The sequence below is a fragment of the Alligator mississippiensis genome, chromosome 3 (genome assembly GCF_030867095.1).
Source record: "Alligator mississippiensis isolate rAllMis1 chromosome 3, rAllMis1, whole genome shotgun sequence".
Taxonomy (NCBI): Eukaryota; Metazoa; Chordata; order Crocodylia; family Alligatoridae; genus Alligator; species Alligator mississippiensis.
This window is the reverse complement of record NC_081826.1, coordinates 40,566,716-40,593,883: the sequence shown is the minus strand read 5'-3', so window position 1 is coordinate 40,593,883 and position 27,168 is coordinate 40,566,716. Positions and strand designations below refer to the sequence as shown.

The following is a 27,168-nucleotide window of genomic DNA, read 5'->3' as shown; positions in this document are numbered from 1 at the left end:
GAATATGCCTAGGTTTCTAAATCATGTTTGTGGCTTCTAGAATTTTTACTCTAGAAATCAGCTACACACAAATTTACCCAGACAGGGGGTTTGTTTTATTTTTAATTCATCTCTAGACCACATTTTTATTTTTGTTCAAACTCTCAGAAGAATTACAGAAGTTTGAAAATAAATAATGGATTTGGCCATAGATTCCTGCTTTCAATTTCCAATTGTTAACAATAAATCCTGTCACTGATGACCCATTATTTTCTGTCTAACACCTCCCAAATCATGGAAACAAGTTTTCTGCAGCCAATTTTAGAAAAAACAAACAAACCCTAACATCTCTCAGAAATAATAGCAACAAAAACCTACAGGGATCCTATTTTCCTTCTTAATGCATACAGTTTCACTTGGCAGTCAAAAAGGATCTTATATTTTCACTTCGTTGGAGTGCACAAAAAATGTATATATTCTTTTTTTTTTTAACTTTAGACTTTAGGAATGTAAACTTGTTGCTTCTCTTAATTGTTGGAAGAATCATGGAGAAAAACAAAACCCCAGAGACAGATAAGCAATGAGCACAACCAATGATAGAAAAAGACAGGGACACTAACTCTCACTATATGGTTCTATCCCAATTGGTAAAGCTTAAATCATAAAACTAAAAAAAAAACAACAAATAAAAGACAAAAATCCTCTCAGAGAACCCTGGATCTTGGATGTAGGAAGATCAGTGTGTAGCAAATGCACAAATATGTGGGTACTTCGAAGTGTTTAACCTATTTCTCTTTGGCTAGATTCCTTCTAAAATAACATTTAAAAAAATCTGACTACAAAAAACTGCTTAAAAAATGAAAAGAAACAATCTCAGAGCCACCAAAGGAGATATATACACATTTATGACATATGCCCATTATTAAAGAGTAATTCACAACTAACAGGAGTAGAAGTATTCTGTAATCTATTTTGTACAAGGTTCAAGAAATAACACTGAACATTTAAAGTGTTTTACCTTTTCCCCAGAGTACTTATGTAATCCCCACAGCATACCAGTGAGATAGATTCATATTACCCAATAAAAACAGAATTGGAAGCACACAGATTAATGCTTGCAAGTAATTTTGTCACCGTGAATCAATGGCTGAAATTAAATTAGGACTTTCTGGCTCCCCTCCCCCCCAGTTAGTATGGAATAGATGCCCCCCCCAGTACTGACTGGGAGAATGCAAGGAAGCCTTTTTTTCATGAAGAAAGACATATGTTATCATAGTGGCTTTCTCTCTGCTGGTCTGATCCTGTGATCTTTAAAGCCTCAGCATTTTCACTGACTTCAGTATTGCAGGATTGGGCCCTGCATAGTGAATCAATTTCTTTCTCAGGTGAGTCTTTTAAAAAAAGAACAGCAGAGGGAATTTGGCTTCTCCTCTCAAAAAACAGTCTTCAAAAACCTGACCCCAAAAGCTGGCTTTTCATTTTTCTAATGAAGACAGAGGGGACAAATATCAGAGTGAACTATTCTGAAATACCTGCTTGCCACTCCAGTCCAATAGGACAAAAATAAACTTCCCTACCAGAGAGCTGCTTCAGAGGAATTTATGCCCATGCTTTCTTCATACCTCAGTGTAGATTAGATACCACATATACGTTTGTCTTTCGGAACAACTACCACTCACCAAATACTGTTTTAAAAAAATCAATCTACGCACCTACCTGCACCTTTAGGCAACAACTTTGTACAATTCTGGTCTCAAAGCACTACTAAGTGGTATTATATGAGGAAAATATCCAACTCCTTTGAATGATTGCTAGCTTTTCTTTAAGCACAAAAGCCCTCCTTGCTCATCTGTGCTAGCCCTGGGATAAGTTAAGGAAGCTTAAATAATGCTAAGAATTGTCAACATACAGTTCCTTGACACGCACAGAATATTTGCAGTAAAGTAGTGGTCATGGATATGATTTCAATAAACAGAGTTCATTTTGTGAACTGGAATGTAAAAGTGCTTTCTTCTCTCAGCTTTGAGTTTTCACCATGTCGCCTTCATTAGACAAAGTGCCATAGGATAAACTGTTTGAATCTGGTTGTATTTTGCCCATCTTTTTTTTTCCTGAGGGGACAGGGGGAAAAAAATTAAGGAACAGCCATAATAAAACGAATGGCCCACCCTCCACTTTTTCTTTTGAACTTTTTTTGTTAATTTTTCCTTCTTTCAAAACTCTTAAGACCTACTTACCAGGAATGTGTCCACAGTCAATATAAGGAATTCGTAAGTGCTCTGCTTCTCGATTTCTTGTGATTACGAAAACACCAAGAAATGACAGAAGACACCTGCAGAAATGTTATAATGATATGATTAAGAAGCAGTTTGCTGTTTTTGACATAAAGATATTCTCATGGGGTTCCATGCTTCTCTGTCAATGGATTCGAAATCTGAGCGGCTTAGTTTAAAAGTAAAGAGACTCATTATTACAATTATTTTGAATCAGGAGGCCTGCAACTGCTCTTATGTTTGCTGCCAGCCTAGGCTTTTATGGAACATCACGAGCAGTAACAAAGGTTCCACATACTGAATTATGTTCTTAGAGATACCTCAGTCATCCATTAATTTTTGCTGGTTTGTGAACTGATATCTAAATTAAGCCATAACAAGGAACATACTTGTTCACATAGTGTCTATAGTAGCATTGTTAACTAAAGTTATAGAATGATCAAAAACTCTAGACTAGAACCTTTTGTCACTCATTTGACTTTCTATCTTAAAGCCAGGCTATTGGCCAGCAGTGACCTGGAAGTTATACGCCTTAACAAGCCGATCCTGTATACAGCATCACTACCTCATGCGTGTCACAGGCATGGATGGAAAATGGTGAAGAGCAAATTCAGTCTCTTCCAGTACAAACACTGTCAGTCACAGAAACCAAATAGTAATGCACTGTGTCGTCTCAGTCCTAGCTGCAGAGTAAATGGTCACATGAGATTGTTGGTCCCATTGGTTTGACTGCATTAGGGCTAAGAGCTGATTAAGGATTTGCTGTTCAACGAGTGTGAAAGATTCCCAAAGATTTCTTATATATCACCTGAACCCCTAGGTGCTAACAACTAATCAGGGATCTCTAGTTACTCTTTTCATACTTGGTTGTACAACACTTAGGCTGCCCTTTTTCAAGTATTTACTGTTGTTAGCTTCACCTATTCTCTAAAGTATTGAAGCATCTGAAAGTTAGCTGCTCCAGCATCTAGTCCCCAGAATGGAATCCAGACCTCACAAATAAGCACCCAGGCTTCTCAATACCAGGCATGCTCACTCCCAGCCTGAATACCAGATCCAGCCTATATAGCCATGTTATCTGGCCAACAGGGCTTCAGAAAAGGCCCAGAAATTTGGCAATGGGGAAGCAGTGGCAGTGCTAATTGCCACCCCCTTGTTGCCAAATTTCTGGACCCCTGGGGATTGTGCCAGCATGCAGCTGGACCCAGATATGCAGGGTTAGGCCAACTGGCTGGGTTGCATGCACAGACTAACCCCTGCACCAACTCTGTGGGGGATCCAGCCTACAGACCAACCCCCAAACCACTCATCCAGCACACCGGGCCATAAAGCTGGGCACCACTCTTCTATATAATGGGTGGGGAGAGATGGACACATAAGGAGACTTCTACGCTCAATGGGGAACCACCTAGTGGTAGACAATATCAAATACTAGGGGTGTGCGAAGTGGGCCCTATTTGATTCAGATTTGGATTTGGCCCCAACCAGGCAGCGATTCAATTTGTTGATTTAGATCAGCGGGCGCTGGTCAGACCGCAGTTGGAGTACTGCGTGCAATTCTGGGCGCCGCAATTCAAGAGGGATGCGGATAACCTGGAGAGAGTCCAGAGAAGGGCCACTCATATGGTTAAGGGCCTGCAGACCAAGCCCTACGAGGAGAGACTAGAGAAACTGGACCTTTTCAGCCTCAGCAAAAGAAGGTTGAGAAGCGTCCTTGTGGCTGCCTATAAGTTCATCACGGGGGCACAGAAGGAAACTGGTGAGTATTTATTCACCAAGGCGCCCCCGGGGGTTACAAGAAATAATGGCCACAAGCTAGCAGAGAGCAGATTTAGATTGGACATTAGGAAGAACTTCTTCACAGTTCAAGTGGCCAGGGTCTGGAACGGGCTCCCAAGGGAGGTGGTGCTCTCCCCTACCCTGGGGGTCTTCAAGAGGAGGTTAGATGAGCATCTAGCTGGGGTCATCTAGACCCAGCACTCTTTCCTGCTTATGCAGGGGGTCGGACTCGATGATCTATTGAGGTCCCTTCCGACCCTAACATCTATGAATCTATGAATCACCATCCCTGATTCGATTTGACCGAATCCAAATCTGAAGATTCGATGCTGAGTTGGAGAATGAGTGATTCAGACATCGACACAGCTTTAAATGTTTTTTCTACATACTTTGAGGTAATAGCATGGCTTGTGAATGGTGTGATGGTGAGGTACATGGAGCATCCCACAGGAGTGCGGGGGGGCCCTCTACATGCTTGGCGGTGAACCTGGAAGTGGAGCAGAGGTACTTCTGGTCCACTTCCGGGTCCACCAGGGAGTGTGCTGGGGACCTCCCCTGTGCTCCCCCGGCTTGGCAGTCGGCCTCAGGGGGACCCCGGGTACCTCCCCAGACCCAGGAGGCACCAGGCATTGAGCCAAGGGGGCGCTGGGAGGGGGGCCCAGCGCACTCCCTGGCAGACCCGGAAGTGGACTGGAAGTGTTTCTGGTCCACTTTTGTGTCTGCTGCTGAGCATGCTGGGGAGCCCTCTGTACTTCTGTGGGACGCTCCATGTGCCCCAGCATCGCAGCATTCAAGAGCTGCCTGCTACCTGGAGGTATGAAGAAAAAACATTGAAAGCTGTGTCTATGTCCAATTCTCCGAATCTTTCCGAATCTCGCCTACAAAGGAAAGGCCTACAAAGTATGGAGGATGGGAGTCACCTCCAAGGAGGAATATTCTGCACTGGTCTGGTCCTGCAGGGAGCAAACCAGGAAAGCCAAAGCTGCAACTGAACTCCAACTAGCTTCGAGTATCAAGGACAATAAAAAGTCCTTTATGTGGGGAGCCGGAGGAAAAGCAAGGACAACATTGGACCCCTGCTGATCCAGATGGGACAACTGACACCCAGAAAAAAGCCAACCTATTAAATGGGTACTTTGCATCAGTCTTTCATCAGTCCCATGGGAGGCCCATGCCTACTATGGGACAGGGAGGTCCGGGTGAGGGAGATCCCCTGCCCTCCAACAATGCTGACCTCGTAAAGGAACACCTTGAGAGGCGGGATACCTTCAAGTCAGCTGGCCCTGACAATCTACACCCCAGGGTAGTCAAGGAGCTGGCGAGCATCGTAGCCCAGCCTCTGGCACAGATCTTTGAGAACTCCTGGCACTCTGGGGAAGTGCCCAAAGACTGGAAGAAGGCCAATGTGGTGCCTATCTTCAAGAAAGGGAGGAAAGTGGATCTGACTAACTATAGGCCTGACTTCTATCCCGGGGAAGATCTTAGAAAAGTTTATTAAAGAGGCCATCCTTAATGGACTGGCCGACGCCAGCATCCTGAGGGATAGCCAGCACGGGTTTGTTGCGGGTAGGTCTTGCTTGACCAATCTCATTTCCTTTTATGACCAGGTGACCTATCATCTGGACAAGGGAGAAGAGATTGATGTCATATATCTTGACTTCAAAAAAGCCTTTGATCTGGTATCCCATGATCACCTCTTGGCAAAACTGGCCAATTGTGGCCTTGGGTCCACCACGATCCGCTGGCTGGGAAATTGGCTCCGTGGTCAGACCCAGAGGGTGGTAATTGATGGAAGTCAATTGTCATGGTGCCCTGTGACCAGTGGGGTCACCCAAGGCTTTGTCCTTGGACCCATATTGTTCAACATCTTCATTAATGATATGGATATTGGAGTCAGAAGTGGATTGGTCAAGTTCGCGGATGACACCAAACTTTGGGGCAAAACATCCACACCAGAAGACAGGAGGGCGATCCAGGCTGACCTGGACAGGCTCAGCAAATGAGCAGATGAGAACCTGATGGTGTTTAACACTGAAAAATGCAAGGTTCTCCACCTTGGGAGGAAAAACCTGCAGCATCCTTATAGGCTCTGCAGTGCTACGCTGGCTAGTACTATGGAAGAAAGAGACTTGGGGTCATCATTGACCGCAAGATGAACATGAGCCTGCAATGCGATGCTGCAGCTAGTAAAGTGAGCAAAATGCTGGCTTGCATCCATAGATGCTTCTCAAGCAAATCCCAGGATGTCATTCTCCCCTTGTACTCAACCTTGGTGAGGCTGCAGCTGGAGTACTGTGTCCAGTTTTGGGCCCCACAATTCAAAAAGGATGTGGAGAAGCTTGAGAGAGTCCAGAGAAGAGTCACGTGCATGGCCAGAGGTCAGGAAAACAGACCTTACAACGACAGGCTGAGATCTATGAGGCTCTTTAGCCTGCAGAAGCACAGGCTCATGGGTGATCTCATGGCCACCTATAAGTTTATCAGGGGTGACCATCAGTATCTGGGGGAACATTTGTTCACCAGAGCGCCCCAAGGGATGATGAGGTCGAACGGTTATAAACTACTGCAAGACCATTTCAGGCTGGACATAAGAAAGAATTTCTTTACTGCCTGAGACCCCAAGGTCTGGAATAGCCTGCCATTGGAGGCGGTTCAAGCACCTACACTGAACACCTTCAAGAGTAAATTGGATACTTGTTGGGATCCTATGACCCCAGCTGACTTCCTGCCCTTCGGGCGGGGGGCTGGACTCGATGATCTTCTGAGGTCCCTTCCAGCCCTAGTGTCTATGAAATCTATGAAATCTCCAAATCCATTCAGAGTTCTGATTCGATTCAGAGAGATTAAAGGGTCCTCTGATTCGGATTTGGAGATTTGGCAACCGAATTGGGCTGAATCTCTACCAGATTGAATCAGGGACCAAAGCTTCACACTGCCCTATCAAATACTAAATAAAGCACAGAGGTATGTTGTAGCTAGGGATCTACCTAAATCATAGTGAGTGAAAGGCATTTTCATGGGCCACTAGTGACATGCGGAGCCAATTTTGTGGCCTTTTCACAGTGAAACTGCCCCTCACTACTGATTGGCTAAGACGGTTGTCTGCCATGCAGCCCTCCCCCCCCCCCCCGCCCTCACAGCTGATTATATGAGAGGGCTGTCCATCATGTGACCCCACCCTTCACTGCCAATTGACCAAGGAAGTACAGGACCATATGACAGGCAGCCCTGTCAGTCAATCAGTGGGGGGGGGGAAGAGTTTTTGTTCTCTTGTTTTAGAAGTTATCCTGTCATCTAACTGTAGCTGCCTTGGGACTTAAGGTTAGCATATAAATTGAATAAATAAATAATGCAGCCATACGCAGAGAAGGTGGTGGTGGTGGTGGTGGTGGTGGTGCTGGTGATGCCCAGCCTTGCCTCATATGAGGGGGGTCAAGTCTACATCTGCTACCTTCTAGGAAAATTTGCCTCAACCTTCAGACTAGAGGCAAGGCTGAGATGTGCATACTGTCCACCTCTCCTGGCCACTGTGCAAAAAGGAATGCAAGATTTGTGAGGTCAGAAGCAGAACAAACATGATGGAGCATGACTGCATATGCTAGTGGTTAATGTCACTGGAAGGGGACAACCCAGGGTTCTGGTCCCTACTCCCAGGGCATACTATATTAAACAATCCTTGGATAAAAAGCAATGAAAACCTTCTGAGATCAGGGACTGGAATCCAGAACTCCTCCCCAAAGTGAGCATCCTAACACCTTTACATTTATGAAGTCATGTTCCCTCTTGTGTTCTCTCTCTCTCTGCTCCCATTGTCATGGTGGACCCAAATCTGCAGCAGGTCATTTTGGGGGAGACTGGATCTACATGCACAGATATCCCCCCAGGTTGAGCTAACTCCTGTTGTGTTTGGTTTCTATCAGCAGCTAAGAATAAGTTAGGGTCATTTTATCATAGATGTGTTTGTATGAAATGTGGTACCCTATATAAAATATGTATTTCAGTAAACCAGGAAAACCTAACAACCAACAATACTTTGTTTATGGCCCAGCTCCTGTGTAGTGATGGGGACTCCATTAGCACACATATCAGGTGGATGGGAAACTCTTGGAGGAGACCATCTGTGAAATACAGAAAATGTTCCTGGGAACTAACTGGACAAGAGATGAATGGATAGGCAACTCTGGGGATTAGGTGGGGTTCCTTGGAGGCACCTGAATCTTAGGTTGAAGCAGAGAACCCAGTCAGGGAGGCTGTAGGATCACCCCAGAGGTAAGTGGGCTGTTAGCTGTTTGAAGCAGAGAGAACACCTGGAAGCTGTAGCAGGAAGGAGGTTCTGTTTTACTTCTGTATTCCCATTTCCAAACCTAACAACTTTTTTCTGACTTGTACAATACACCTATTTTGTTTTTTTAATCTAGCAATTATCTTGTGATGAGTGATTTTAGAGCAGCTAGCAGCGGCAGGCATTTTGTTCCTATGGGGATGGCAGACCTACCTTTTCAAATCCAGGGGACCCCAAAAGTTTTTAGGGTCTTCCTCCACTAAACTGTAAGACCAAGAACATCTAGAGGAAGAGGAGTTTCCCATGAGCAAGAGCCAGCTGGAGCCCTATGGATACTCAGCAGGATAATGGGGAAAGGGCCTGAAACTCTGGGGTCAACCTAAGGAAGGCAAGTCTGGATTTTGTTATATCCATGAATTTTGCATATACTGCATAGTGCCCAAAGTTCAAGATGAGGCATGGAGGGTATATTTAGTCAGCCAAAGTCTAAGCCTAGTCTTAAACATTTTCCTGGAAGGTAGATGTGGGTTAGAGTCCCCTCCAACTGAAGTTAGCCATAGATCCATATCTCCCACTTCCTGGACAAGTGCTCTTACACATAAAGCAGGTGGAAAAAAATCCGTAATTTCCCTCATTTACAAAGGGACCACATGCTGTGCTGCTCGTGTTTCTTCTGTCAGAAGAATTAGTGGCTCACAAGTGGCTAGTATGAATAGCTTTAGATGTTTGGACTAAAAGGAGGCCTCCACAGCAAAATACAAATATTATTAGCCTTGGCTTTAATATTTTTCGTACTACTGTGATGACTATTCCATAATACTTAACAATAGAAGCAGTTTCTTCCTACTGAGAAAAGGAAAATTGATTCTGCAAAGTTAATGTGGTTTTAATACAAACTTTGTTACATATTTTCAGTCAAGGCCACTTACCCAAACAGAAACATGAACACATTCAGCAAAGCAGCACCTTGGAATTCCTGATAAAATATGACCCCTAGAATGTGACAGAAATAAGAACTGCTGATTTTGAGCAAATTCCAAGTGATATGAATTACAGCTGAAAGGGTTAGAAGTAGCGTTACACTCAAGCGGGAAAAAAATCCCAAATATGGTATTAATACAAATGCTTGGGTGGGTTCACATTATATGTCTATGTTCAATAGCTAGGCATTTTTTGGTACCCAGTTATTGCACAGAACTTGACAAGATTTTAACCCATCTGGTTTGGATCACTTGCTTGTTTTGCCAGTTGCTCTGCATTGCAACATCTTGGTTCACCAACATCTAAAAAACCCTTGTAATATATAAGCATTGTTTTTGAAGAATGTATCCTGTCTGTATTCTGCACTGTCTAATCTTACAGGCTTGACAAAGTTTTCATTCAGGTCACACTCGGAGAGGTTCTCCACAAGCAGAGACACACACATTTAACTAACAGTATTACTTTAAATAGATTTGACTTAACCCAGGCAAAAGACTATGTCCACATACCTACATCAGCTTAAATCAGGCTTTGGGGTTTAGTTTAGTCGCTTAGCGTGCCTATACACATGCTAGGGGTTGGGGGGATATTTTAATTAGAACGGTTCCTAGACAGCCACTCTAATTAAAACATTGCAGCATCATGTGTATTAAGCCCCCATGCATTTAAAAATGGCCATGAGATGCTTTAACTAAAGATCATCTAACAAGCTTTAGTTAAAGTGCCCCAGCAGTAATTTTTCAACCCACAGGGGCTTATACACATGGCCCAGTGGCAATGCTAGAGCATTTTAATCAGAACACGGAGCTGACTTGATATATTGAGTCTGCTCCGATGCACTCTAATCAGAATGCGTCAGAGCACATGTATAGGCAGCCTTAGGCACTGGTTTATAAGTACCTCTTAAACCACATAGAGGTTTATTGAAGTTTAAACTGGTTTAAAGTAAACCAGTCCAAATTTGTATGTACACAGTTCTGAGGACAGTCCTGAATAAGGAGCTGACCTTTGAAAGAAGGGCAAGGCCAGATTCTCCATATGGTTACACCACTACAACATCTTTCAGCCAAAGTCACTTGGTTACAAGATAAGGGCTATTTTAACACACATGCTGAGGCAATCTCTGTGTGGAATTCCCTTTCACATTAATGGCTGTACTGTATGGGGATCTCCTGCAGAGTAATGACAGGATAGCCCCCTGTGCACAGTAAAATGAATCATAAATGTTCTAACAACAGCTTGTTGCTGATTCAGCCTCTAAATCATCTTTGCTGCTCATGCGTTTGTGATGCACAAGATTTCCACAATTGTTCAAGTCTCTTTTTAATGACATCAAGTTCAAAGTTCTCACCCAGGATAAAATGTTAAATACTTAAAAAGTCTTTGGAGTCTTTTATTTCCTTCACTTAACCTAGAATTCAGCCTTCTGAAACTGAATATACACTCACCACTAGAAAACACAGCTGGTTGTCATTTGAGTAGCTTGCCATACTGTTAAAATGACTTTACCAGTTAGGATAGGGAGTACACATGGCAAATGCATTTATTGTACATCACACTGAGGCTAATACTAATGTAGGTACCTTTTCTAAGGCAGGGCACAGTAAAATGCACATCAATACTAGAAAAGCTAGAATTTGACAACTTCTATTTTGTTTCAAAGTTTTGAACTGATCATTTTCCACATTTTCCACACCTGTTGTTGAAAAGGTCTCCCTAGGAAAACAAAAGTGATCATATTTGGTTGTAAACCCCCAAGCAAAAGAAGAAGGTGCAGCTATTCTATTTAAAACATGATTTCTCTGGGATAGAAAGTCAAAACCAACCTGCAATGATGGCACTGGTGGTGAAGAACACAAAGTTAATCGGCACAACTACTGTTGCATTGTAGAGCTGCATTGCTTGATTCAAGAACCTAGAAGAAGACAGTTATTACATCTCCTAACTATGCTGTTTACTGTGCACTAGCACTAAGCTTAGCAGTGGTGTGATACTTTCATATCAGTACATGTAATGACCCAGTATAAAAAGATGTCTGCAACACATCTATTTCCTGGTGGTGACCCTGCACAGTGCAGATAAATACTACAAAATAAAAGATGATTAAAAGAAACCCAGTTTAAAATAAATGGGAGTTATTCTTGCCTGTTAGCAGAGGTACACCTAGCAAAAGGTTACATAGAGCAAGATCCTTCTCTGACTAATGAGGTGTCTAAGTGGCCTTAGATAGCAAACTGTGATCCTATTCAAGCTCCTGAAAAAACATTAATTCAAAGGTGGAAGGATTGTCACCCAGCTCACTGCTTTTTGTGGCCTTGTCTTAAGGTTAAGATGACAGCATATTACAAGAAGTAGGTGTATTAATGCTTTTTCAGGGACTTGAGAAGGGGGAAATAAGATCACACTTAGGCACCTAATAAGAGGGATAGGATCTGGATGATAGGACACAATGCTGATCAGAACAAGGAGGATTATGTTTAAGCCATTGTCACCAGCAACAGGCTCCTCCTTCACCTTTTAAAACCTTGATCCAAAGCCCATTTGAAGAAACTGGGCATCTTTCCATTGACTTCTGTCATCTTTAGATCAGGCCTTTACCCTCTGTATATATTTAAGTAGGTGACGAAACACACAGGAGATTTGAAACTTCTACCGCTTAGGCTAAGTGCAAGCAGTCAAAAAGCCCAAGGCAGAATTGATTTAATCTATGCAGCTTGCACAGATTGGACCATCAATGAACAGAACACACATTCACTCATCAGTAGCCCAAATCAGGCAGATGCCTGCACTGGTGAAGCGGGGTGCTTGTGCACACCTACCAGCTTTGCCGGACTGTGAATGCCCCAGCCCCCACTCCCTTGGCAGCCCCACCACTGTCAGCCAACAGCAGGCAGACGAAGGGGAATGGGCCTCCATTCTGGCCCCCCCGACCAGGATATGCACAGTGGTGTGGGAGGGAAAAGTCCCCAAAACTGATAGGTAGGTGGCTAGCGAGAGGGCAGAGCCAGGGCATTTGCAGCCCAGAGGAGCCTCAGAGGGCTTCCCCCCTTCTCCTGACAGCTGGGGTGGTATGGCTGAAGTGTGGGACCATTTCTCCCATCTCTGCCCACCCCCAATGTGGTTGAGATGCAGGGGGGCAGCAAGGAGGCGGGGCTGGAGCTGCCGAATCACACAGCTTGGGGAGGAGCCCCTGCCTCAGAGAGCTACCCCCCACCTGCTGTGTAGACCCCAGCTGGGGGGAGCTGGGGCCAAAGCAGGGGTCAATTTCTCTCCACATTCACTTCCTTCCCACACCCGTGGCTGACAGGTGAGGGGCTGGCCAGGGGGCAGGGCTGGGGCATTTGTAGCCTGGCAGAGCTGTGCTGCAGGGGAAAAAGCCTCTGCCTCAGGGGGCTTGCCCCATGTCCCCACCACTGTTCAGAGCCTGGCTGAGAGGGCCGGAGTGGGGGTCCATCCTCTCCAATCCACCACTCCATGGCTGACAAGTGGCTGGCTGTCGAGGGGACAGGCTGAGGTGTTTGCAGCCTGGTAGAGCCCCCTGTGGAGGAGAAAGCCCCTGCCTTGCCGGCTTTCCCCCCTACCCACTGTGCAGGCCCTGACTGGGGGAAGCTGGGGCCAGGGCAGAAGTCCATTCCCCCCAATCTGCTCCTGTGCCATGGCTGGTGGGACTGGGGAGGCTGCCTCATCTTTGTGACAGCTGGGGCAGGGTTGCCTGGCTCAGCTGGAGCAGACAATCTGGGGTAGATGCTAGCCCACCCAATCTGTGATGGGGAAAGGGGGCTAGCTGGGGTTGAATGCATCCTGGGATGCAGGAGGACTGAGACTTAGCAAACTTAGTATGTCAGGAGGGGATCTGGGACAGAAGTTCAATAGACCAGTTTACCAAAATCAGTTAAGTATGATACTACATCCATCCAGTTTTATCTTAAACTAGTTTCAGTCATTTTTAAACTGGTCTACGTGCACTGAATTTCTATTCTGTTACAGATTTAAACCAGTTTCTGATCACTTATATTGGTTTATGTGTAATGTCTGTCCCTAGCTATAGTGTTGACAGTAAAGAACTTGCCTTCAACAGAAGCTGTACTGGTCCAACTCTTCTCATTTGGGCAGAAGCTGGCATGCATTCACATGCTCTCTGGATCTAAATGTATTTAATTAAGACAGTTTGCAACTGCCACTATTCTGTTTTGGTCGGAATTAATTTGATTCAGTGTTGCTATGGACACACCTCGCTTATGAGTAAGTCAGTATAAGGAGTCCTCCTCCTGCTATCTCATACTGCGCAATGTATGACTGACAGTGGAATCCAGTGGACTCTAGGGTTAGTGCGTCTGGAAAGGACTCTAGGGTTAGTGTGTCTCTGTTTAGTCACCTCTGGCAAATTCATATGGGTCTCATTTGTGAGCCACTTTGGTAGCAAGCAAATCCCATTTCTCAGAGATGCACAGCTTCTTGGAGAAAATTCAGAACAGTTCTCATGTATGCCTCCTGCACCTGCACAGAGCCATCCAGAGCTCACTGCCTTCACTGGCATGTGGGATGAGAAGCATGTGCAAACACAGCTGGAAAGTAGTTGGTAGCGTGATTAAGCACACAAGAGCCCGTGTGATCAAAAGGCAAAGAAAAACAAACCCAAAAACCAATTCCAGAAGAGAGAAAAGGAGCTCACTCAAATCTTCCAGCATGTTATTGACAACAAATGCATCTAAATCCTCCTTCCTTACATTATTTAAGCCTAGCATTAGCTTTACTCATCTGTACCCAAAGGGCAAGTTTCTAGTTGTGATCCAGCTGAGTAATAGAGCATGAAGGTACTCCACTCCAAGTCCCAGACTTCTAGCACAAGGAATAAAATAAACAGCCCCAGGCTGTTGTCAAAAGGCCCCCAGCCAACCACCAATGCCAGCATGGAAGAAGCACTTTGTGGGGAGGGGGCAGTCATAAACCACAGTACTGTGCAGGTTCTGGGAAGCACTGCTGCTAGTGAGGTGCTGTAACTTAGTGTAGGGTTGCTGAAGGCAAAGATAAGGTGGCACCAGGGACAGCAAACCTGGGATAGCTGTAATCTTCCTAGCACAGAGTGTCATAGCTGGAAAGATGTGATATCATAGACTTTTGCATAGCATGTACCTATGCTCCCAGATGGACCTGTTCAGCTTTTGCTGAAGTTTGCATTATCCTCTTTTACTGCTGTTGTTATTCAAGCTAGCTAGATTAAAAAGCTGGTATGCAAACATATCTTTACATCTAGCATACCCCTCAGCTTCTATGGGGGCCAAAGCCTGGACTAACTCCAAGGTGGGAAAGCATAAAAGAGTGGCCTAACTTGCTCCTTCTTTGGACAATGAGTTCTGTATTGCATCTCTGAGAAGCAAACCTTAAAAATGCACCTCTAGCTTTTGTTAGAGTGTGCTGGAGTACAATATGATTATGCACTGTACAGGGACCCATAGGACCAAGACTAAAATATGGGTTCAAGCATCCACCTTCATGATCTATGCAAATCCATTGTAAAAGCAAAGCAACTGCTCATGTTTAAAGGGAGTGGACATCTGTTGCAACCTGCCATATCAATATCTGGACATAAAATTATGGATCATAGCTCCAAAGACTGGTCTGTATCTCTGTTAATTCAGTGTCACCACACCATCACATGCTGTCCTTTGCCAACAATGCATTTAAAGCAAAAAGAGAAAAAATCAGGAGGCTGCAGAGTGCTTTAGAAAACTATAAAAATAACCATGCTTAAATGTTTCATTGGTACGATACATGTGAACAGTCAAAGTCCAAACCCTGATCTGTTTTAGCCATTAAAATAATTGCCTGGTTATTTTAGCAACTGTTGAACAGTCTCCATGGTGCTTTAAAAATAAAGAAATCCTGCATATCCACAGGATAGTCAGGATTTTGAAGTCATTCAAAACACCTCATTATTTTCTCCCATTTGCAACAATCTCAGTCTCAGGGACCCAAATGTAGATGCTGATGCTCAGCACCAAATCCAAAAAGATGTTGCACAAGCTGTTCTGAGTTAATATGAGCCAGTAAAACAAATAGAATTGGAGAGAGATCAAGATAAAATGAAAAACCAGGAGTAACAGCTGGCTCAGAGGGAAGGCAAAGGATAGGAGGGAGATCGGGGCCAGGAAGAAAAGTGGGCACATTTAGTTGTGACCAAGTAGAAATAAAAAAGTCTGGCAAGAGGGGAGAGGGTCAAGCAGTAGCTTGTCTTTTACCAAGATTTAGTTCTGCTTTTAAGTGCACAAGAGAGGGTTGCTGAATGTAAACCACTACAGATTGTTGCAGAGGAGTTCCCAAGTCAGTCATCGAGACACACTGCATAATAATGCCTAGTCTTTTTCTGATCCTCATATGGCAATGATATGCACTGCCATTAGAATGCTGAGCTGGCTATTTTACTGGAAACTATTAATGAAACCAACACTTGGAATTGTGCTGAAGCAGCCTGCCTCTGCAGCACAGGGACTGGCAGAAAGAAAATGGACTTTCCAGGCAGCTGTTAGTTATATTTTACCAAGCAGCCACCACCAGCTATCTCCAAAGGCAGCATAAAACAATCACTTAGCAGGCTGGAGGCCAGCAGCAAAAATCCTGAGGTCTCCTCCTGTTCTGCCGAGCACTGTCCAAAAGTTACCTAAAAGTTACCTAAAAGTTACCAAAAGTTTCTAAAGAGGCCTAGGAATACCATCCTAGCCTGTATTTGGGCAGAGATTTGTCACTGGAGATAATATGCAGAGGGGGAGAGATGGAAAAGAAACTTTTATTTTCTTTCATCTTAGGACACATAAAGAAATGCTTATCAGTGGGAAAGCAATTCATTTTGTATATTTGGGGTAACATCACTGAAAGGTAGATTTGTCCATTTAATTAACTGGAAACCATAAATGGGTCTACAAGCTATATGGAAAAGTAAAAACAATGAAGCAGGAAAACAGCAAGTTTCGCTTTAAAGTTGGATTTAAAAAAAGGTCAAATTAAAATGGTATTTTGAACAATCTTGGATTGAAAAATACATGTAGTAGCATTGCAATAAATCAGTTGTAGATCAGAATACATTTGTATGATGAGTAATACAGCAATCAGCTAAAGGCAAGTTGTGTGTCTGGCAGGAATCTATGAGAGATTTGTTGCATTCACATTAGGAGTCATTAAGCATCAGTAATTAACAAAACTGGCAGATAAATGGGTATGAAGGTTTGTAGGTAATTAAGAACTAACTTACTTGACTTGGAAGACACAAGATATAACCATTATGACAAGCATGATATAAAAAATGGGGTGAGTTAGCTGCATTTTACCCCTCACTGAGAGCATTATCATGCCTGCCACAGCCTTCACTGAAACGACAGTCACTGATGCTGAGAGAGAGAGAGAGAAAGAGAAATTAACATGGAAGAAATCATTTAAAAGTATGTCAGAGCTTTGGTGATATTGGAAGAGCAAAGGCAAAAAGGTCATAGATGCTTGAGTAGTGGAATTGTAGTACCCAAGTCCAACAGTAAGATCTTGAAACCCCTGATAAAAGTGGTATCTAAACTCCACAGATGCCTTAAAATTTCTAAAGAGGGAATTAAACCTAGGTTTCTAAGTTCTGAGAAGGTCACTCTATCCAGAAAGCCATTATTTAAAAAGTGTACCATTGCTACCACCATGTATTAAAAGAAAAGGAGTAAGTCCGGCAGAGGTTTTTAAGAAACAGTTGTAGGCATCTACTCTCAGGACAGGGTTCTGAGCAGACAATCCCAAATTTATGATGGTACCTTCCTGAAACCTCAAACCCAGATTATAGAGGGCTTTACATCAGATCCTTGTTGTTAACATTTCCTTATTGGCTCTGGACACTTGCCCACTAAACATGCTGGTGTTAGGCAGCTCCCTGTTCAATGTGTTGGTTATTTAAGACCCCACTTTGAGGTATCTAACTTCCTCCCCCAATGCATTGTACATGGAGTCCAGGTGCCTCATGCACTGTGAAGCCAGGCTCTGCAGTGCCTTTGGCAACCAAGCCCTTTATTGGATCCAGTCCATTGATCAGAATGGATTTTAAAGCAAGAATTATTAATCCATTATATGATTTTCTTTGAAAAAGAATACTAACAGGTTTAAAATACACATCACCACAAAGAAGTCTTATTTAAAGGAAATTGATGGCTTGGGAGAGGAAAGGGAGAAGGGAGAAGATGGACCATAGTGTTGTCTATCATCAGTTCATGGAACATAATTAGCTTTTTCATTCATACCAGCCAGGAAAGGGGCTGATGGTTAGACTCAAAGGCAGGAAGCTTTTCTTTTAGAACAGTCTGTTATTAAAGATGCAGAGAAGTGATGGTCAGCTCCATTCTGAACTTGTGTTGAAAACTGCTCCCAGTTAACTCAAATGGGTACCTGGTCAATTGGGCTGAGAAGTCAAAGGCAGATGTGGTGGCACTCCCTTGTGTGCCACTGGCTACAGAATAGGTGTACATTAACTGTGATAGCCCAATGGGCCATCCAGGCATGGGCAGACTTTGATTTTCTTTGAGCTCTTAGTTTGCTGTAGTCCCAGCTGCTGAAGTTAAACCAGGGAGATTAGAATGATCAGAAGTGAAATGTAACAAATTCAAAACAAATGGCATGGCAGGATGAGAAGAGAAAGCTCACATGTGATGGTAACAGAAAATAATTAATAGTAGGGAACAGAGTCCCACCACTGAGATCCAATTCCAACTTCTCCAAAGTTCAGAAGCATCCAATTTCAGCATTCCAATTTGTGCTATTACAGCTGCAAAATTCAAATCAGCACACCAATCTGAACTGCCCTAGAGCTCAGGGCAGGAGATAAGGGGGGAGGGGGCGCTTTAGATCTGGGGTTACAATTCTAAGCATTTTGCTTACAACTGCTATAAAAATCCACAAGATTTAAGTAGCTTTGTGGTGGCCCCCTGCACATGCAAACTTCACTATCAGAACCAAGTTCTAGGAGAGACTGCTCACCCTGTAGTATCTGAAATCAATGGGATTATTCCAGAAAAAAGCAATATTTGAGGTGATTAAAAGGTATCATATTCTGGCCTTTAACAGGTCCCACACATACTAGGGAGATGATGATTAAAAAAAAAAAAAAATCAGTAACCTCAGTCTGTTAGAGAGCAGCATGTAAAAACTGAGACTTAACTTGGAAATAAGACTTTAAAGTAACAATTGGTAGTGCTGACCTTCCAACTGATGGTTAGATTGCTGAAAGGTGAAGATATTTGTTATGATAGTATTATCAAAAATGGTAGGGCAGTTTCCTTTCTGTTTCTATACAGCCTTAGGAATTTCAGTTTTAGCTTCAGTATTTCAGTTGTTAAATTGAAATAGTTTATCTCATTAGAGTAGCCACAAAGCAGAGTGAAATGGTTTTGCTATCTCTGATAACAGGTCCCCATGTAGCTAGTGTTACCAATGATGTCACTGTCCAGCTGTAACCAGCAGGAAGCTCTGAAATCCCAGTTTAATCTGAAACCTTTTCCAAGCATACAGTAACTCCCAGTGTATACATGAGGTAAGGCGATTCTCACCAAATCAACTTCCAGAGCTGCACCGAGCAAAATGTTTTCAGATTTCTTGTAAATATCACCTCAGTGTTTCTTTCCCAATGAACATAAATCTTACTCTATATCTCCCTCTATCCTATTAAACACATGCTTTTCTCCTCCTTAAATAAGTCCCTTTAAATTTTATTTATATATAAAACCTTTTCCCTGGGGATATGCTTTTCCAGGCATTAGGGGAAGGATTCTCCTTGCTAAAGACAGAAAACTGAAGATCCCTTTGGCTGCTTCTATAAAAACCTGCAAAAGAGGCCAGCCTTGTCCATCATCCTTTCAGCCAAGACTCTTTGAAGTCTGTTAACATATCCGTCAACCAAAAGGATGCTAGTGAACCTTCTGAGGCAATTTGCCATCTCTTGTGGCCCCAGAGCAGTGCCCCCAGGCTCTGCTAGCCAGAGAGGCAAATGAACAGGTTGACGAATCCAATCTAAGTTTTCAGTGGGGAATTGCAAATGACTACCATTTTAGCTGACTAAAACTATAACTTCCGGCTTGAGGTAAAATTCTATACTTCAAAATTTCCCATGACCGAGAAATTCTGAAATCACTTTATTGTGTAAATACTGATGCATGATAATTCTGAAAGTAAATGAATTTCTAGGACCCTGGCAGCTACTGACTGAAAGGGACATTTTTGTCATTGTCTGTAGCTGCAGTAGGCTCCCAGGGTTTCCAACAGCCCCACCATGCAGAATACCCCAGGACCAGGGATATCAGGACTTCCTGATTTCCTGGCCAGTGAGCTATAGGATTCATGTAGCCCTAGCCAGCCAGCCCCAGAGTCTGGAAGCTCTGTAGTTTCCAGTCTGGTGCAGTCCATATGATGGCTCTTCCCCAGGACCACAAACTCCAGAAGTTCAGTGTAGGACTTCAAGCCTCCCAGACCTATGACCCATGACAGAAGCCTTGAGAAACCTTGTCTCTCTGCAGCAAAGCTTGGAGCTACAAGAAGGTCCTCAAGTCTTCCAGGCTTGTATCACTATGCTGGCAAACCTAGTAGACCTCAATTTAAGGGTTCAGGAACCAAGTTAGACACAGATTCCTGGGTCTACAGCAGGGGCTCTGAAAATCCAAGCATAGGAGGGATGTCTTAGAGCTCCAGACTGTGGAAGCCTTCTTTCAGCCCATGGCAGGGATGTTAAAGAATTGAAGAACTGGGAGGGCCAGGCCCCCATTAGCCTGCTGGGACATCAGTCAGGATTCTGATGGCAGGCTGCATGTGAATCAGCAAAAGTTCTTTAAAACTGAAGGATCCTGCGGGACATTTGGAGCTTTTGACATTGGCATTTTCTGCTCAAGTTTTCTTTCTTCAGAAGTGTCCTGACTATACTAGGTAGGTCTTATATAATGTATCTAGAGCTCAAACTTGCACCTACAGAAGTCTATGAGAATGCTGTCACTGGCTCCACTGGGGCCGAATCAGACACTTAAATGTCCTCCAAAATATTTCATATCCTTTGGAAGGTGACATACCCCTCACATACACCCACCCAGAGGAGTTTTAAGTGTCATTATATCATATTGCTCAAAAATGAATCAGATTTGCCTTTTATAAAAACTTATGGAAAAAAAATCTCTTCCAAACTCTTTATTGCTTCTGGCCCTGGCATTCATTGATGACAATGGCAAACTCTAGGCACGTTTCAGTGTCCCACTTAGATCTTATTTCATATATGAAAAGGCAGCAACATAAACTATATTGTGTTTGTTAGAACTTTGGTTTTGGGGAAAAATGTGTATGTAGGTGGGTGTAACTGGATACAGAGAGGAAGCCCCAAGCGATCGAACTGCAGAGCTGCATTCAGCTACACAGAGTTTAAGAGGCTTTTTCTGGTTTTGTATTAAAATTACTGATTTCCTCAGTTAGCCCCAATCACCAAAAGTCCTCTTAGCCATATGGAGTTTCACATAGAATCTGTATTTCACTCTTTCAGGGATCTAATGATAAAGGGTTTCTTTAAATGGCAGAGACAAAAAGTCCTTGCACAATATCCACACACAAATCAGGTTCAGAGAAGCAAACCTAGTCTGTGAAAATGATGAATCCCAACTATAAACATAGGAAGTATGTTTATAAGGAGATTGCACTGAAATCAAGTAAAATGCCTAAGGAGTCTCCTGCTAATTGCCACTTTAAAAACAGTTCTAATAATAATCCAACAAAGGGGACCAAATGACAAGGAGTGATCAAGCGAGAGACAGGAATATTAAAGAGAATAATATGTTCTTACCAAGTAGCGCTACCATCATTAACAAAACCACAATGTGCTTCACATCTTTTCTTTTATAAAAATACAGGAGAATGCAGAATGTTATTATTTCCAAGATCTGGAAATAAAAGGGAAGAAAGGTTGAGCTGTTAAACCACATAATAAATGCTTCATTCGAACTCTTTAAGATGTCACATTTATCTACTCTGTTCAAACAGTTCAAAGGCAGATTGCTTTATTAAGAATCTCTGACTAAAAAACAACCTTATCTCCAGTCAACTAAGTTATCAAATAATTGTTCTCATAAATCTTTCCTGCTCTTAAGGAAGATAACTTTAACCATTTACCATCTCTTTAAGTACCAATTTGTGTTGGCAGTATTGAGAAGATTAAAACAAAGACTGCTTTTGCATGGCAGTGAATGTACCATGTTTGCTAGAAATAATAAATATAGAGACCCATCATATGTAATCCCCAGGTTCCCCTATGCTACAGAAGAACATCATGGTATATCAGTCAGATTTTCCAACAGTGCCTATCATTCTAGTATCCAACTGCATTATTTCCTTCAACTTTGCCCTTTTCTTCCTCCTCATTCAACAGGACTTTAGTGATCTTCCTCTCTGAACCTCCTGCCACTTATATCAAGAGGGAAAGTATTTATTCTGTGCAATGATCTTCAAATCACTTGCTAGCCACCTACCTGTTAGAAGGTTCCATGACAGGAAGGACACTGGCAAAGCTCAATGACGCACTATCAGAGACAGCCCTGCAGGGTCTTGATGCTGCTGCATCTTTACACTGTATACAATCCACACTTGCTCCCCTGAATATCATTCCCATCTTCCAGACTGACAGTTAAATTTACTAGCTTTGCTATTAATGTGAATCTCTTAGAGATTCCCATACTAACTCTTGTTCTCTTGCCAGTACAGAGATATTTCTATATTATCAACTGCACAAAACAGCCTAGCTATTATCAGCTACAGGGTTATCTGTCCAGTGCCTTTGGGAGCAAAAGATGAGTATGGAGTCCAGTAGAAAAAATGATTCAAGAATAAAATGTGTTTTTTTGTGGTGTAGCATAAACAGGTGACGTCAACATAAAACTTCACTCAGAAAGAATGGGCAGTGAATGAAATGGCTCCTGGGAATAACAGAATCTGGCAGGTAACCAGCAGCCCATCTACAAACAAGCATGTACTGTCATTTTCTCCCAGGGCAAGATTCAAAGGGTGAAAAATGCAGCAAGCATAGGCCCTACTAGGGCCTATTAGGACATTAGGGCCTATGCTGGCCCTATTAGGACAGTCTGTGTAGCATCCCAGACATTCAAAGCTGGCCTAAAGCATGTTTAACCAGCCAAAGGAGCATGACCCTAAAGGGAATATTCAACTGATACAGTAATTGCTCTAATGCTCCTACTCCATTCCCTTCCCTGCTACAGGTGCAGGGGCTATGTTCAGGGCCCATTTATTGCCAGCCCCTGGAATGACTACTTGGGACTATTCATTTTCTTTTGTGATAGCTTTTATTGAACCAAGTGTATATTTGGAGAGAGGCTAGATGAGCTTTCAGGCACAACGTGTCCTTATTCAGGTTGAGGGTATCAGTAGCAAGCATACATGAAAGCAGCCCTCAGGTGGCCTGCTAAGGGAAGCACCAAGCTGACTGGAGCCACACTGTGTTTGCTGAGCTGTATAGAATATTCTGGATCCGATTCCCAGCTTCACTCTCAAAAAGAAGCAGCCCATTGCTCACTATCTATTTCAGTGGTATAAGGTAAACAGCATAGCTACCTTTTTTTCTTAAGAACATCAGCATCTGAGATACGGGGAACCTTATAAGCCCCTCAGGCCCGATCCTGCAGGAACTCCCATGTAGATCGGTGATGTTTCCGCATATTGAGTAACTATGGAATTTGGGGCTTAAAACATGGGTGCAACCACTACAGAAGGCTGGTGATCAAAGTGATACCTTCTTCCCCCAGATTTTTTTCCTTCCACTCACGGCTTCATAGTGCTGTTATTGAGCACCCTGATCTGACAGCATTTTGGTTATAGTATGTGCTGCCAACTGCCCTCGTTCCATGGGGCAGCTATGAAGACCACCAGAAGCTAAAGGCCAGGTAGCTGAGCAGAGCAGAAACTGCACTCAAAAAGGAAGAGAGCCCCACACTGCCAGCCCAATCCAAAGTCCTACAGGTGGAAGTCTTTCTCCTACCTATCACAAAAAGCCTCAGACTGAGGTGAGGGTACTTCAAGAGCCTCATTCCCTCACATGGTATCCCTAATGTACAGAACACAGCAGCTGCTGGAGCTGGAGAATCCTGTGGGAAGCTCGGCAGGCCATGTAAGATGGGGTGTCTTAGAAAAATGATACTGGAGATCCTAGTAGCAGAAGAAGGATACTCAACCACCTCTATGGGACCCAGAGTTCATGGGTAGATAGCAATTTAGGGCAGGGAGGGAAGAAGGCACAGAGATGGTAGTCTATCACTTTGGTATCTGAGTTCTGCAGTGGTTATTCTCAATATTTTTCCATGAAAGTGATCACTAGATCAACCTTTGGTTTTCTTCTCCTGCTTTCCACTCACATTTATTTTCTTCTTTAAACTGTGGTTTCACCTCTGACCCAAGCAGACTCATAGAGGCAATGTTGGAATCCAAAAGGATTCTTGTTGGTTGCACTAATGAAACATCTACACACAGACTGACAATTCTGTGGTTGCGGTTACAGTTTTAAAGCATTCACTTTTGTTAAAAAGAGAGACTGTACCAGTAATCTGTAAAACTAATTTACCTAAATCCTGTTCAACATTAACTAAAAAAAAATTACACAATTAGAAAATATTAAAAAACCACAATTTTCTTAAATCATTTTTTTCTACGGGACTCCATACTCATTTTTTGCTCCCAAAAGCACTGGACAGATAACTTAGTCTAATATAATTATTCATACTGCAAATGTGCCAGATTTTTTTTCCTCCACTCTAAAAATATCAAAATCTATTTTAAAATAATTTAAAAATACTTTGAATATGAAAAACACAAATAGTAAGAGCTATTTGTTCAATGTGCTTTTCTGGTCTAAACAATCTACACAATTTGTCATTACAGATGACAACACATTTCTCTTCAAGGCTATTCCTCACTGCAGCAAACAAAATGCAACAACGAATTGGATAAAGGGGAAGGCTAAAATACGATAGAAAATAGGCCTGATTTGTCACTTCTTTCCCCAAGTTCCGTACTAATGTAAGACCGCTGGGTTCAACAGAGTCACCACAGCTTTCTTCAGTGCAATGAAGAGTAATATTTAAATTATGAAACGTGAAAAAGTTCATGCTGGGACCTAACAAACACATCATCTCACCTCACCCTTCCTGTCATGAACTCTGACAGCTAGTTGAGGGAAACAGGTGATAGCAATCAAAGTCAGCAGTACTTCAATCTCTTCCATTGGCTCAAAAATACCTTTTCACTCAAGATGAATGCATCATACTGTGGGACTACAGCAGTGACAAATGCTGCTTTGATAATGATGTGCCAGCAGAATGGAAGAACGCCCCTTTGAATATGCTTCTTATATAAAGACACTTCATTGTAGGAAGGGAATTTCAGGTACTGACTCTTTTTTATATCATCTGAGCACCATTACAAGATACCATCCTCAACTGAAAGGGCAGCACTAGCTTTCATCCTGTCATCAAAGCTCATCAACACAACAGTCCTTGGGCATGACCTCTTGTACACAGACACTGAAGTGCTACCACTGTTTCACAGGAAGTACCACCCTATATGTACTAGTAAATCACACTCACCTTTCAATTCACAGAGCTAAACCTACGCCAAGATAGTTCAAGGCTTGGCTATTATAGAGGGGCATTCCAACAACTATCTGCTGGTGATCTAACACCTGGAAGCTGAGCAAGGGAGCTCTCTTCTTATTTTATTTTATTTTATTTTATTTCATTTTATTTCATGGGGGGGGGAGGGGGGGGGGCTTTCCCTGCCACCACTAAGGGATATTACATAAACCTGTTACAGCCTCTTTCTTTTTAAGAGCAACCAGTGTCATATTAAAGAAATGTGAATCCACCCTGTGTATTCAGGACTCTTGCATTCAGTCATGCTGACAGGTGCTTGACATTGTATTGAAGTGCAGAAGTATCCATGCTAGGAGAAGGATCTTATATTATGCTAAAACCTTAGAAAGACCCTGTAATCCCTCTTATAAGGTAGGAGGAGTTAGGAGCTATAATAGATGAGGTCCTGCAGGGAAATTCCTAGGAACAGCCAAACTTGAGGAAAAAGCTTAAGCAGATGTTTGTGTTTTGTTGCTGTTATTTAAGTTAATGTTAAACATAAACATCAGCAATGTGGTATATTTGGAGCATATCCATGTGCAGATTCTCTGTTTAGAAGCCATGGAAGAACTCTACCTGCTGAAAATAATTATGAGAACTAATCTACACAAAAGTCTGTTCACAGACATCAGGCCATCATCATCATTATTGTCATTATTTTTATGACCATGTTTTCCATTACACCAACAGCTCTCTCTCTCAGAAGGTATTAGCCAGAATACCACAATTCCCAAGATTACTTTTCTGGGCAATGTAGGGACCATCAATCAGAAAGATGCTCATTCCTTTAGGCATTGTGCAGGAAAAGCTGAAAAGCTTTGAACCTGCTTTCATAGGTGCTAAATGTTAACTACTCAAATAAATGTTCACTAGATTTCTGTTATAGTTAAGAAAACCTAAGAGCTCCATCTATAATTGATGGCTTATGCAGGTCACATAAGCGAAAAGCAAAAAAGCAAACTAGGATTTTAGTTTTAGTTTGAGCATGGTAACATTACTGCAAAATCTCAAATCATGACTCTCAGGACTCAGTCCCGAAAGTTGTTTCATGGGGAAAGGTCACTCTGCCTTCGTAGAACTCAAAAGCAGTGGGTGTCACATGGAGACAATTTTCTTCTCACAAGGAACAACTTCCTGTTGTATTTTTCAGTAGACTACACTCTGTAGCTACCTTTAAAAAATCTGCCTATTAAAAACTCTTGTACCATCTTGCCTCTAAATACCTTTACCCTAGAAATGCTACAACTTTTCCTATGTTGTTTATATAAAACACCACCCAAGTTATGATAGGCATTTACAAATAGATAACGTGGCAAAGCTTCCTGTTCCTAGAAGAATACTTATATTCGGATTTGTATTAGCACCCATCATTGTGCCACCTGGGTACTTCCAAGCTTGATTAGAATGGCTAGCTTATCCTTTAGTAAAACCTGAGTCTTCTCCTTTCCTTAGCTATAGGAATCTCTAAACAGATGAAAGCCAATTCTGAAAGGTAACAAGTCTACTAGCTCAATGAGTGGCGATAGAATCAAAGGACATATGTTGGATATTTGGAAGAGCAAGGGAGAAGACAAGACTGGTGGACTCACTGAATTAATGGAGTCATGAACAATAAGGGTGGGGAGGTAGCTTCTGGACTTGAGTGCCATGTGAATTTGAAAGATGACAAACTCAAGAGTGGGAGCAAGAAATAAAAGGTACAGCTAGCTCATCATGGTAATGGAACAGAATGACTAAGGGCAAGGGGTACATGGCAAGACATAGTGTTAGCTGCCAGCTGACAAACCTTCCCACCAACATCTGTGAAGATATCCAGATACAAGTGGGTGATTACTCAACACATAAGCTGCATTAGATGAACTGTTAGCTAATCAATGTGGTAGGGTTATTTATTTATTATTTATTTATTTTAAATAAGGCACAGGGGTTCCCTACCATCCTCTTATAATTTCTTCCAGGCACCCACCCTGAAAGGCATTGAAGAATGCACTTAAGTGCTTTGCTGGATCAAGGCCTAAATCTCGTGAAGCCGAGGGTGGCCCCTTTCCAAAGAGCCTATTGATTGTGAGAAATGTGTTAATTCATTAACACTGAACTATCACTTGACATTTTGATACAGTGAGTCACTCTCTAAAACTTGTGGTCACACCAGGATTGGAATAGGGATTTCATGTCTCAAATATCCCTAAAAAGCTGT

At 42.7% G+C, this 27,168-nt stretch overlaps 1 protein-coding gene across 1 annotated transcript in view; it reads right to left on the bottom strand.

The window, feature by feature from the left end:
* Nucleotides 1-866: 866 nt before the first annotated feature.
* Nucleotides 867-27,168, bottom strand: part of NIPAL2 (NIPA like domain containing 2) — a 69,524-nt gene continuing 43,222 nt past the window's right edge. The window contains exons 6-11 of the mRNA XM_006273238.3: nucleotides 21,125-21,221; nucleotides 16,541-16,676; nucleotides 11,121-11,209; nucleotides 9,243-9,306; nucleotides 2,217-2,311; nucleotides 867-2,090 (exon numbers count right to left, since the gene is read on the bottom strand). Coding sequence (XP_006273300.1) covers nucleotides 1,996-2,090; nucleotides 2,217-2,311; nucleotides 9,243-9,306; nucleotides 11,121-11,209; nucleotides 16,541-16,676; nucleotides 21,125-21,221 — 576 coding nt within the window. The 3' untranslated portion in view covers nucleotides 867-1,995. The remainder of the gene's footprint in view (nucleotides 2,091-2,216; nucleotides 2,312-9,242; nucleotides 9,307-11,120; nucleotides 11,210-16,540; nucleotides 16,677-21,124; nucleotides 21,222-27,168) is intronic.